Source organism: Rhinolophus sinicus, chromosome 12 (assembly GCF_057876585.1).
Source record: "Rhinolophus sinicus isolate RSI-liver-muscle chromosome 12, RSI-T2T, whole genome shotgun sequence".
Taxonomy (NCBI): domain Eukaryota; kingdom Metazoa; phylum Chordata; class Mammalia; order Chiroptera; family Rhinolophidae; genus Rhinolophus; species Rhinolophus sinicus.
In genome coordinates, this window is record NC_142512.1 from 2,176,788 (window position 1) to 2,191,132 (window position 14,345).

Genomic DNA, 14,345 nt, shown 5'->3' on the forward strand with positions numbered 1-14,345 from the left:
ATACCCCTGGATCCTTCCTCTCAATTTCTCTTTGCCTCTGAATGGGACGGGGGTGGGAATCATCAATAGCTCACTTGCATTGCCCTCTCACAAAGGACTGGAGACAGCGCACACCTCTTTGGTCAGGCTTTAGCTAGGGACCCAGGCTGCCTGTCCCTTGAGTAGGGAGTGCTTATTTAATATGTATCTAATAACAATTTATACCTTAAAATTTCATAGTCAACACAATGTCTTGACTCAAAGTAAAGCACCTCACAGGTCTAAGTTTTATAGGCTGGATACAATGTATGCTTTTAAGCTGTTAGAGCAAATGCATTTGTAATCTATATATTTTTAATATTCAGCTAGATTCAACATTTAGCCATCATCAAATATTTGAACATTGAATTTTCTTTCGGGAAATTTGAAAACTATTTTTCTGGATACTTAACTTCTCTTTCTGATTCATCGTTTTCATACTGGCATATTCTTCCTTCCAAGTGAATCAATGTGTCGACTAACTCCTTATGTCTCTCTTTCGCAATACGATTGTGTTTTTCACATTCAGCTTGAAGCACTTTTCTGCCCTCCTGAAGCTGCTCTTCAATACTCATTCCTGAGTTTTCATTATTGTCACTTTTGTTGAACGCATCATCCAGTTGCCGTCGAAGAAGCATATTTCCACTTTGTAGGTCAGAACCTTTCTCCTTTAAGGATTCCGGCTTTCCAATATATGTGTTCACGTTTCCGTGTTCCCTTTGATACACGGGTTCAATTTCCTCCTCTTGACACTGAGTTTGGTTTAGGTCTTTCAGTACAGGTTCAAAAATCAATGTCCTGTCTCTGACAGCATATCTTGTGTGAGGGAGCTCAGTGTCTAAGCTATTGAATTTACTTCCAGCTTTAGCAAGTTGTTGAGAAAGAATCGCCTTCTTTTCTTTTCGGTCACACATAGCAAACCCGCTTTTGTCCAATAAATGCAAGCATTCATCTCTTAATCCCTGGAAAGCATTTTGTAGGTGTCTTATTAATTGCTTACTAAGCTTATAATGATGGGTGGATTCCGCTTCTGTTTTCAGTCTTTCTTTGCTTTGTCTTTCATTCTCCAGCTGAGAGTTCAGCATTGTATTCTCAGCTGTTGGGACATTAAGCTGTCTGTTACATTCAAATACTGTTTTTGTTAGTGTTTCGTCATTCAGTTTTCTCGTCTTTTGAAGACAGTCATTCTTTTCTTTTACGTTTGCAGTGTCCTCAAAGTACTTTTTTTCCATTTCCTGATTCTGAGTTTTCAGTGTGTCCCTTTGCAGTCTTCCTATGGCAGTTTCATCCCGCAACATCTGATTTTTAGGCAACAGGTCTTTTTCTTTTTCGTAACTCTCAGAAACCTAAGTAAAACAAAGGAGACTTGTAGCTAGCATTCAATGAAATGACATATCATGATATCCTCTGAAATTAAAGAAGAACCTAAATGTTTATATAATGAAAAGGTTGCAGTAAGTGGATATCCCATTGGAAAAATACAACGTTGAATCCAAACCTCCAACTTTATACAAGAATAAATTCCAAAAAGTTAAAAACAAAATTAATATAAGATGCTGAATCCATGAAATGGAAAAAGAGAATTTTAAAATCATAAGAGAACTTTAAGCGTCTCAGAACTGGAAAGGCAGGAAACCCAGAAGGCATGAAATAAAAGATTAAGAAGTCTGACTACACTTTAAAATAGAGGTTATCGTCTGAATATACACCTCTCCCACAGTAAGAGTATTCACTCTGCATACATTTGGACTGATTACATTTCCTACAACTTTATTCCCAAGAATACTGAAAAGATATTCTACATTTCTAATACTTTCAGAGTCACTTATAAGATTAAATCTACTAATCACTGATACATCTAGGCATTGCGCTAAGCACTTCTTTATACATCAATGAACTCGTTTCGTTATCACAATCTTGAACAGAGTGATTAAAAAGATGAGCAAGGTCAGGATTTTCCGCAGGACTTTGGGCTCCGCAATAGTGTGCTTGCTGCTCTTCTAGTGGAAATATGTAAATTCCAACGAAGCCTTAGATTTCAAAAAACTCAGGGAAAATAAGCTCAAAATTATAGAACTCTTCTTAGAAAGTAGTGAGATCATTTGCTGCTGCATAAGTGTTATTTCCTTTTCATAATGTTTAAAGGAGAAATAAATGGGAAAAAGGGGCAAATACACTGACTTCTTTGAATAAAATACTCACCAATAAATTATCACTAAGTATGTATCACGGCATCCAATTTCTTCAAAAGTTCCTAGTCTGAAGTAGGACTCTACTGGGAGCAAGTTGTTACTTTCTCAAAAGTAGGAGAACGGGATCTAAAAGACGGTCTCTGACCTGGCTATGCCTCTACTCCTTACAATCAGTGGAAGTGAAAACTAACCTCTCTACTAATACAGCAAGGGGATGAAATCACTGCCTCAAACTGAAACTTCCGTTATCAGTAGCAATAGTTTTGAGATTGTAGAAAGTTCATTGATCCCTGTAAAAGTATTGAAAGCCTCCCCTTTAGATGAGACATTGGGAACGTCACTACTTGACTGTTGGACATAAAAGGACTTCAGTCAAGAATATCATTTATTGCAATGGACCAAAAATGTCACTCCCCCTAAAATACTCTCTCTCTCTCTCTCTCTCTCTCTCTCTCTCTCTCTCTCTCTCTCTCTCTCTCTCTTTTTAAAATCCTCTACAATTCCCATACGTACAACATTGGTTTTTAAAATATGTACATACACGAATACACACACACATGTTTGAAAAGGACTAAAGAAAATACCTCAGAATTCATTTTCTGAAGGTTTATTTCTGTCTCCTTTTGTTGTTGAAGGCAATTGGTCAGAACTGCATCATGTAATATTCTCTTGTCCTGTTCTCGGGAAAGTGGCCTCTGAGTGTCGTTTTCCTCTTGTATAACCTGGAGAATAGAATATGAACGGAGAAAAATTAGAATATAACTAAATTTAACTGTTAAGAATCTTAATCTACATTTACTTACTCCCAAATTATTGGACTGTAACTAGAAAGTGAAAAATAAGTTGCCTTAGTCTAAATTAGAAGAAAAACATGAACCCGCAAAACTAATTTTGTCACCGTTTGCACTGAACAATCGCTTATATGTTAAATCCACCCAAAAAATGAGATAGTAGATGATTTTTAATGTCACAGAGGCTTCCTCACTTAAAATAGTTCACCCCACCATATCTTAAATAGTGAGACCCCATAGTGAATTTAAGATTATTTTTTCAAGATTAATAACTGGAGAATAGGCAAACTTTAATTAGGAGCCCATATGATTAACATCAATCAGTAAGAGAAGCAAATTCCTAAATATTAATTCCAATTATACACTATGACAGTGTTACACATTGACATAGTTATCTGTTGCATCCAATTATAACTGACTCACTACCCACTAATAAGAGCAGATAAAACATTAAATCATATTTACTGATTTCCTACACTGAACTGAAAGAAATTAGAAAGTTATTGTTTGTGCCCTAACAACCAAAGGTCCCATCCTGGAAGGTGTGATTCTCTTAAAAAGCAGTTGAGTTGAGTGCATGACCCCATTCTCTCCCTGAATGTAGACTCAGAGTCCGTTACACAGAGGTCACAAGGAAGAATCCATCTCCAACCTTGGCCTTAGTGACCAGCCATATGGAACTGCACATTTTGAACCCCTGAGAATCCTGACTCCTTTCGCGTGAGCCCGAATCAGTGGCCATCATTTTTACATGGTTCATAATTTCAACTGTCTCATCATGTGATTCAATATTTGATGTTACTTTCTTTATTACGTAAGGGAGTTATAAAAATTAAAGGCGCAGACAATATTCAGGACTTTATTATTTTTTTTGCCTCAATCCAAAGATAAAGTTGAGCTATGAATATCTATAGATTCTAACAATATTTTAAGTTTTGTAACTAGTTCAAATGTTATAAATATCATTCAGTTATGACCTTTTGACTCTAAAAGGCTAGCATGAAAGGTAATTTCAACTGGACTGTATTATATTATTAAAGCACAGAAAACCATATTATACTAGAAATTTCAAAGTAAATTTCACATACATGCATGTAGGTCTTTTCATTTCCATCAAGCCTCGCTTGCCCTTCCTCCGATGTCATTCCTAGGTGTTGTCCTGCTGACGAATCTACGTATTAGTTAAAACGAACTACTTAGAACAGTTTGATAAAAGCTATAATCTTTATAAATACAGAAAATAACATCTTATCAATTGAGAGTTCAAATTAAGCGTAATCTTTTCCTGAATATTTACTTAAGAAATACTTCTAATTAGCTAACACTTCAACAAACCATTTGGGAAATATGAGATGTCACAAACTGAAAGGCATACAAACATGTCAAAAATTCATCCACAAATTCATTCATTGAACATCGATGGAAGAACAATCAGAAACAAAAGACAGTTTAGAAATGCAGGACAAACATATCGAGTTGCACTCTATAATCTGCTCTCTACCTGGTAATGGTATCTTTTGAACAACACCCTAAGATTCAACTGCAACGTCATTCATTGTTTCCAAAATGACTGTTACTTCTGATGCATTTATCAGCGTACACCCTTCCTTATAGCTGAAATGTTTTCCTCTCCTATTCTGAAAATTTATTTTCACCTTTGAGGATTCAGCACTGGGGTTTAAGGAAGAAGAGAGAGAAGAGGAGACAGACTGCGGACACAGCTGAGAAGGAAGTGCTATAGATTTAATGTCGATGATTCCCATCACTGCTGGGAAAGTCAATTCTAAAATATATAAAGCCATAGAAAATCCAAGAAATATTTGATTGTTGGTTTCGGAAGGTGCTTTTTCATTTACAATAAATACAGTTTTAACTGATACCTGTGAATTCAGAATATAAAACTAAAGCTAAGAAACTATGTTTTGTTTCACTAGGCAATCTTTAGATCTTTATGAAGTTTTCCCATCTGGTCCCAATGTGGTACATATAGTCCTGCTGCCCACTCCCCAGTGTACGTTAAATACTAGTCTAAAGGAAACCACGCTTTCACCTCATTCTTTTTCTTATTCCCATATGTTACTGTGGTTCAGGAAGAACGCCAATGTCTTGCTAAAAGTCATTTTGCTTTGTTGTAAGTTGCATAAACAGAGTAAACATAAAGTAGGTTTTGCCACAAAGTGACTGTTGGAAAGTCAGAACTATGATGAAGCTACATAGAGGTGGGCTGGGGTTGAACACTTTCTGTTCCTTTATTTCCTTCTTTGCTTTCTCTGTTTTCTGGTAGCGGTGATTCACACAAGTCCTGGAGCCTATTATTACCTAACAGAAACACACCTACAATCTGAGTCTAGTTTGTCTATTACGGTCATCTGTCCAAACTCTGTGGATGCTGACATAGGTTTGCTCATTGAGTGTGTGGCAAATGGCCTTTTATCACCAACTTTCTAATCCCCGGATCTTTGACAAGTTCCATGATTAGAGGTCAAAGAAGCAGAATCCCCGTCTGAATTCTGGGATTAACTTTTCATTTATTAGGATGTAAAAATAACACAAAGTTGACTATGTTGTAAAACTTCTTTTTTCAGAGAAACAGTCACACGTCCTCCTTTTCCCCCAATACACTATTCCTTCAGAGTACATTTTATTTTAGGTGTCCTATACTTGCCATTGACACAGGTAAGTTTAATTAACTATTATCAGGCAGCAATTTCTATTATATAATGTGTTTCCAATTAAAAATTACCTACTTAATAGATGGTGCAGGGTATGATTTTTTTTGTTATGATCAAAAGTTACGTGTAACCACTTATCTTTAGTTTAAATATGCATGACAAACGTGGGTTTACAAAAACTTTTAATGAATGGTACGACTTCAAATAAGAAACTACTTATTATAAGAAAATGGTATTTTCTAAATGCTCCAATATCTTCAGAATTCATTTTTTTAAGCCTTAGATAAACAGATATTCATGTGACAAATTACAGTCTTGGGTGACCTTATTGTTTCCAAGGAAAAATAGGATCAAACTAGGTCCACATGAGCTCCAAGGAGTACAGGGCACCATGAGACAGAAAACGAATATATGACAAAACTATTTTCCTTTTGTTTTTTAAACAATATTCTCAGCTTAAAACTTTTTAAGACAAGTGAAAGAAAAACACAATTGTAGAAGTGAAGCTTTAAAGCCTGTTTTATCATTTCACGTCCAGGAAGCCCGTACATCATTTCAAACGGTGGTTTCCAATGTCATGTAAGAATCCCTGAAGTCCCAAGATCTGTAAGTCGTGGGGCCCGAAAAGGTCACAACTATTTTCACAGAAAGACTAAATGTCATTTGCCATTGTCACTCTCATTCTCTTCTAAGTGTGCAGTAGAGTTCTCCACGGCCGTGATATCACAGCTCTGATGGTAACATCATAGGTCTGATGGTGACTGGGTCTTAGCTCTAATGGTTCATGGAATGCATGCCTGTGTGAGCTCGTATTTTACATTGTTCAGTTTTTATTTCTAATACTGTAACTATCTACGGAGACTACCGACTTAAAAATATTCTTTGGAATTCTCAATAATATTTAATAGCATAAAAGCATCCCAAGGCACAAAAGCTTCAGAATTCCTGTTTTCAAAGATTGTGTCTACCAAATATTCATTACGATTAATTACTTCTCCCATTTTTAATAATCAAAGACACCATAAGCGCGCGTACACACACACCCGGTGTCTGCTCAGCAGAACATCTGGTTGTCTTAAGACCATCAGTGTTACAACACTAAGAGGAAGTAAATTTAAAACACAATTGACATGGTAGCAACTGAGGCTTACTCTGGGTAAAGGTCAAAATTCAAAGAACCATTTTCAAACCCTGGAAATATCTTCCAGTGTGATAATTAACCTCTGAGAACCCCTATTAAGTACAGGGGTTCCAAACTGGGACATTTAGGATATCGAACCAAGAGGAGAAACATCTGAATTAAAGTCACATTTTTAAAATCTTGTTTTCTTATTCCTGTCGATGTCTTTTTTTTCAAACATCAATACCAACAGTGACATCATATTGCTTATGTGAAATCCTTCCATTAAATTGTAACAAAAGAAAGGAATTCTGAATAGAAGACTGTGAGCATGCCAAATGTCCTTGCGTACTCCTTCCCAAAATTAAACTGGTATTGCAAAGTGCACCTGGTCTGAAGGGTTGCACATCGTCCATTCCTACACCTTCGTGAGGACCAGGATTTTCCACTTCAATTCTCGTCTGAAAGGGTTAGGAAACAGGACGATTAGTAACTAATGGACACTTCATACAATTTCTAGTTAATAATTCAGGATAAAAATATTAGTGTTATCACCACCAAGAAAAGGACTTTTTGAAAAATATGTATTTAAGCAAACATTAGGTTCGTGCAAATGTAATTGCAGTTTTGCAATTTTTTTAAGCTTTTAAACTGCAATTACGTTTGTAGCGACCTAATACTTTGATAAGTGTACTTGACATAACTGCTAAATATTTCTAACAACAGATTTGATTTTTAGTGGTAAAACAAGATACTTGCTTGACATGGTAAGAAACCTTGGTGTGTAGCCTGTTGAGTCTAAACAGAACATTTTAGAACCTACTTCACCTAAGTCAACAAGAGCTTGGAAAAACCGAACTCTTATTTGACAGAAATTTTGATAGAAAAAATGATTGAACAAAGTGGCAAAGTGATAAGAAAAACTTTTCATTAGATTATGTTTCAATAAATAATAGGGAAAATGTTATATATAGTTATGCAACTTTTCAAAAAAGTATAATAATTTCTAATCGGGGAAAAATAAGAACATTTATTTATTATAACCATCTAAAATGTACCAGACACTTACTATGCACATTTTATTTCTTTCCCACAAAAAACAACAAATACAAAAATGGTTTGATGATGGTTACCCCACTTCCTGCTTCCTGGCCATTCCAAGACATTAGAATAAAATATGAACAGATGTGATCCATTGTTATCTCTGTCCAGCAGGTTTTGCTTCTAGATCTTCACACGACTGGCTCCTTCTCATGCTTCACTTGGCAGTTTTTGTCACACTCAGAAAGATCTTTCCTGACCCCCGAAATTCCACTCCCACTCCCATTCCAACTACAACCATGCCCCCCCACGACAATATTCTCTAACCCAGCATTCTCCATCCTCTTTAAATGAAGCACTTATAGTGCCTTATGATGGACTGTTGTTCACTTGTTTTTCTGCACCTACAACTACAGCTGAACCCCTGAACTTCTCCATTCAGTGTCTAACTGCCCAGCACACAGCTGGTGTCCAACTAGAAATTAACTCAAGGTGAAAACGTTGAGCTCGCACCAACAAAGCCTCAAGAACCGAAACACTACACATCTACAGGGTACCGCCAATCACAGTCTCCTGAAACTTAACATCCCCCAGATTAGAAATCCACATGCCCCTTCTAACTTTTCCACTCTGCTCTTGACACTACCGCCATTTGATTGTCCTACATGTTTACAAAAAGTGTCCCCGATATCTAGTAAGTCAGTACATCCCACTGTGATCATTGTGTTTTACATTCTATAGCTCCCTTTACAGTTTTAAAAGTGTTTTCACATTCGTTACCACATTTGCGCATTCCACATACCTGAAAGGTAGTCATTAGTACCATTATGACGAATGAGGTCACTGACATCCGACAGGTTCAAAAGAAGTTTCCCCAAGATCCCATAGCTAGTAAGTGACCCATCCAGAATTCTAGTCTGTTCTGATCGTCAAACACAGTGTCTGAACCAGTAGGCAGCAGTTGCCTATATCAGAAGATCACACTTTTCTTATATCTTTCCACAGCTGTCACCTCACATTAGCTCATCATTACATTGTACTTCTATTACTACAAGGACGGTTGCCATCAAGTTACTCAATGCATGATATTTTAAGTGAACAAGACAGTTGTTAGTATTAAAGCAGCGCTCAGCCGAATTGTTGTTAGTATAATCCAACGTATTATTAGTATTCACCATGCTCTTCCTTCCCAGCAAAAGTTCCTTGCAGATCTCTTTGACAATACTAATTAATAATACTTTGATGTCCCAGGCATTATCTTTTCAAGTTCCAAGTTATAAACAAACCCTGCGATCCAAATTCTTTCTTTCTGAAATTCATTAGGACATTTACACATCCACAAAACCCACAAGATCATGCATTTGGGCATAGTTCGAGCTGGAATAATTCTTTAGCTTTTAGGTAAACTTAACTTCAGAACCCAAACTGATTCCTTATGACTTGGAAACCTTTGTGTTTTATACTATACTACACTGACTGCCTGAAGAGAAACTTGCAAGTTAGCAGAATTGTACTACGCTGTCTCATATTACACATAGCCAGTTTAATAATTACAGGCGAAACCATACAAATTGGTGTGTATGGGGAAATGTAGCGGTGAGAAAGTAAAGTCAAAGCATACCTTTTTCGTTTTCACAGCACAGAATGGTGATATTTCAAATAATAACGATAATAATAAGAATAGTGAAAGACAGTACCTCAGAATGCCAAGGTGATTCTTCATCTTCCTCTTGTCCTAATCCTAATGATGACTTTCTAACTATAAAATGTAGTCACAGGTACATTAATGTGAACATATATTACTGTGTATTTTAAATACACATTCAGTCATGAATATTTCCATAAAATTAATAGCAGAAAAGAATTTCAGGGGGTTGAAGCATTTGCAAGAAGAAGCAGTTGTTAGTAGTGGGGACACTTTTGAAAAAAAAGATAGAAAAAAAATGCTTAAAAGAAATAAATATCACATTTGGACCTACACAGGTTAGATTTGTTTATAGCAGCACTTACGCTAGAAAGAATTCATAGACAGTCACTAAATTACCACTCATATTACTCTGCTGTGCTCCATCAGCACAAGTCAAATTATCATTGCTTGTTTGCTCTTGTGGAGCACTTTCAATAAGATCCACACCATTTTCTCCTTTTCCAGTTGCCGGTTTGGTTGCTTCTTTCTATTAGAAAAAAAAGAAGGAAAAAGAAAAAACAACCCAACTTCAGAAAACACCATATTCGTTTACTCGTTCACTCACTCAGTCAGTCCATCCGTCGATGAGACAAAAAACTCTACTGTAGCCATCAAATCATAGGCACAGCCCCAGGGGAAGCTGGAAATATAAATGAGACATTCTGTCCTACACGCTAGTACGAGTAGAGATAACATAACACATGAAAAAATAAGAGCAGAAAAGTACCGCTCTCCACTTCAACAGCCCAAATGAGTCAAGTATCGTAAGGGCACAAGAGACAACAGTCAGTTGCACCAGGGAAGCTCAGCGGATGCGGCAAAGATAGGGCTGCATCTTGACAGTTATGCAAGGTGCTGAGGGAAGGCGTGACGGGGATTCCAGAAGGGCAGCGGGAGCAAAAGCCTGAGAATGTAAGAACATATTGCAGGTGAGGCCGCAAAGGAATGGGGTAAGCCTGGAACACTGAGAGTGGGATGGAGATACCACTGCAGTTTCAGAACCAAATCAAAGAAGGCACGTGTCATGCTAGCCTATGAATTTTACCCTCACGTAGTGGGGAGTCACTCAGTAAGCAGAGGTGTTGCATCGTCACAATTCTGTTTTAAGACAGTCACTCAGGCTGCACTTTATGATATTGAGGACCTCCGTTTCTTTCTGGTATCCTATCCATCATCCTGTCTTGCGTCACAGCGTAGGCGCTTCTCGGTGCCTCCAAACCCACAAAGGCAGCTACCAAGACTAGGTCACTTTGTGGCTTCTATTAGGTGGCTCTGGGTTGGGCACTAACAGCAGCTGACCTGGGCCTGCCCCACAGCCCCTCCCAAGAGGCCCCAAATCCAACACACCTGGTGATCAGCTTCAGCAACACCAGAACAACACCCAATTAGCTCCATAAATGACACGCCCAAGCAATGGACTGAGCAGACACCAGAGCACTGCTATAGCCGATCTCACTCTGCGAGGTCAGCCCACATACATCAGCTCATGTACTGTAGTCACAGCCAGTCGTCCTGAGGGTCGATTCCACACACTGATGTGCCAAGAGCAATCAAGGCTCAAGTACAACAGGGGGGCACACACCACCCACACAAGCTTCTGGAGCACCTGGCTAAGGTGACCAGACTGTACCACTGGTCCCCACACAACACCTGTTATATGAGCCAATGCTGCCAAGAGGAGGCGAATTAGCAGATCTACATAATACATAGAAACAAACACAGAGAGGCAGTGAAAAAAGAAGAGAGAAAGAAACATTTCTCTAATGAAAGAATGGGATAAAACTAGAAAAAGAAGTAAACCAAATGGAGACAAGCAATCTACCAGAAACAGAGTTCAAAATACTAGTTATAAGGATGCTCGATGAAATTAGAAGAATAGATAAACTCAGTACAATTTCAACGAAGAGACAGGAAACATAAAAAGGACATAGAAATCATTAAAAACTGTCTGCAATGAGGAATACAGTATCTGAAATGAATAATTTATAGATGGAATCAGCACCACATTTGGTGAAGCAGAGGTTCAAATAGTGATTTGGTAGACACGGTAGCAGAAAACACCCAATCAGAACAGAAAAAAAAATGAATATAAGTAAAATATAAATAAAGACAGAGAATACTTTAAGGGACCTCTGGGACAATATCAAGTATAACAACATTCGTAAGGCTATCAAAAGGAGAAAAGAGAGAGAGAGAGAGAGAGAGAGAGAGAGAGAGAGAGAGAGAGAGAGAGAGAGAGACAGAGAGAGACAGAGAGAGAGAGAGAGAGAGAGGAATTGAAAACCTTTTGGATTACACAATGATGGAAAACTTTCCTGCCCTGGAGAAGGAAATAGACACACAAGCGCAGGAAACACAAAGAGTTCCAAACAAAATGAACCCAAACAGGCCCACACGAAAACATATTATAATTAAAATGCCAAAGGGTAAGGACACAGAGAAGATATTAAAACCTTCAAGAGAAAAGTAGTTAGTCATGTACAATGGAGCTCCCATAAGACTGTCAGCTGATCTCTCAACAGAAAATTTGCAGGCCAGAGGGATTGGCAAATATTGAAAGTGATGAAAAGCAATGATCTTCGACTAAGAGTACTGTATCCAGCTAGGCTCTCATTTAGAATCAATGGAGAGGTAAAGACTTTCCAGAGAAAAAGATGATGGAGTTCAACACTAACAAACCAGTATTACAAGAAATGTGACACGAAGAAGGAGGAGGAGGAAAAGGAGGAGGAGGAGGAGGAGGAGGAGGAGGAGGAGGAGGAGGAGGACGAAGAGGAGGAGAAGAAATATGAATAATAATATGGCAATAATCACATACCTATAAATAATTATTTAAATGTAAATAGGTTAAATGTTCCAGTCAAGACATAAGGTGGCTGAATGGATAGAACTACAAGACCCATAAATATGACATCAAACTTAAATTTTTTTGCACAGCAAGGGAAACCATCACAAAATGAAAACACAACCAGATGAATGGAGAAGAGATTTGCCAACAATATATTTGATAAAGGGTCGACATCAAAACCATGTAAGGAACTCATAAAATGCAACACCTTTAATAGACAAACAATGCAATTAAAAAATCAGAAAAGTACCTGAATAGACTTTTCTCCAAAGAGGTCACACAGACAGCCAAGAGACATACGAAAACATGCTCAGTGCCACTAATCATTAGAGCAATGCAAATTAAAAACACAAAGAGTTATCACCTCACAACTGTCAGAATCGCCATCATCAATAAATCAACAAACAACAACTGTTGGTGAGGATGTGAAGGGAAGCCCCGCGCACTGTTGGTGAGACTGCAAACCCGGCCAGCCGCAATGGAAAACAATATGGAAGTTCCTCAAAAATTTGAAAATAGAACTACCACGTGGCACAGCAGCCCCACTTCTGGGTTTTTCTCCACAGAAATCCAAAACACTGATTTGAAAACATCTGTGCATCTGTATGGTCCTTGGCACATTATTTTCAATAGTCCAGATAAAGAAGCAACCGAAGTATCCATCGTCTTGGATAAAGAAGAAGTGGTACATAGATACAACAACACACTACTTGGCTGTAACAAAGAATAAAATCTTACAAGCTGTGACAACGTGCGTGGACCTAGACGGTATCATTCAAAGTGAAATAAGTCAGACAGAGAAAGACAAATATCACATTATTTCACTTATTTGTGATATCTAAAAAAAAAAGTTGACATAGAAAAGAGAAACAAACTCATAAGTGCAGAGAACTAACTGATCGTTGCCCAGTTCGAGGATTGTTGGGGGAACGCTTGAAAAGGTAAAAGGATTAAGGAGTACAAATTGACAGTTATAAAATAGTTATGAACATGTCAGTTACAGTACAAGGAATATAGTAAAAAAGATTGTAACAACTAAGTATGCTGTCAGGGATACCAGACTAATCGGGGTACCAGTTTATACATTATATGAATGCCTAACCACTATGCTGTACACCTGAAGCTGACATAATATTCAATGTCAACTCTAACATAAATGAAAAACTTTACATTTAAAAAACAAAAAAATTTCTGAAATTTGGTATATTACTATATGGTTCTTAAGAATGTCTGCTTCTAAAATTGGTTATTATTTTATGCAAAACATGTACTCCTCAATTAGATGAAGACATTTAAATATAGTCATAATGCAATGATTTAGAACATAGTGGAATCCCTTTACAATATGGGGTTTAAGAAAGAGAACTTGAATTCTAAATTGTCACAATTTCTACTATTATTTTAGCCTAAATTATGAACCCAGTATACCTGAAACTTATACAAAATATTATTCAATTTCAACTGAATATAACTAAAAAGCACAAGAAAACAAAATAGAGAAAACACTGGCTCCTAACAACTATATGATACCAAAATACAAAGTGTAACAAAAAAAGAAGTGTATGTTATATGCTATATAGTTTTAAAACTGAAAGGTACCAGGAAGATTACATGACTATGACAATATGTAATTGAATCCATCAAAGATTTCATTTAGGCACAAGTATTATGAAAGTCATGTTGGAATAATGTAAAAGATATATTAAGAATCCTAATCCTTAACCAAATTGCATATCTCCATCATTGTGGGATACCTCCCAATATAATTGTCCTATCACTATATATTTCCCAGGCCCTTCTTTTTTACAGCTCCCACGTTCAATACTTCCTAAAGTTAAAAAAAAAAAAGCCTCAAATGCTCACATGTTATAAAATGGTTCACGCTGACCAATTTTCCATTACAAACATAAAACAATGATAGGTGGACCACTACTAAATTTTACAAGTAAGTGCTACACAAAACTAAATTCAGAGCA

The 14,345-nt window shown here is 37.1% G+C and overlaps 1 protein-coding gene across 1 annotated transcript; it reads right to left on the reverse strand.

The window, feature by feature from the left end:
- Positions 1-410: 410 nt before the first annotated feature.
- LOC148756425 (ankyrin repeat domain-containing protein 26-like) lies at positions 411-3,689 on the reverse strand. Its single transcript, XM_088788970.1, has 3 exons — positions 3,654-3,689; positions 2,795-2,932; positions 411-1,364 (listed from the first exon to the last, which is right to left on the reverse strand). The coding sequence occupies exons 1-3, from the start codon at positions 3,687-3,689 to the stop codon at positions 411-413; spliced, it is 1,128 nt and encodes a 375-aa protein (XP_088645096.1).
- Positions 3,690-14,345: the final 10,656 nt, after the last annotated feature.

Bases quoted from the DNA above. Each gene is read 5' to 3' on its own strand.
- LOC148756425 (XM_088788970.1), bottom strand. From the start codon at position 3,689: ATGTGCAGTTCCATATGGCTGGTCACTAAGGCCAAG. The intron at 2,933-3,653 runs GTTGGAGATGGA...TCTATTCTCCAG, and splicing joins GGCTGGTCACTAAGGCCAAG to GTTATACAAGAGGAAAACGA. The intron at 1,365-2,794 runs GTATTTTCTTTA...TGTTTTACTTAG, and splicing joins TTCAGAAAATGAATTCTGAG to GTTTCTGAGAGTTACGAAAA.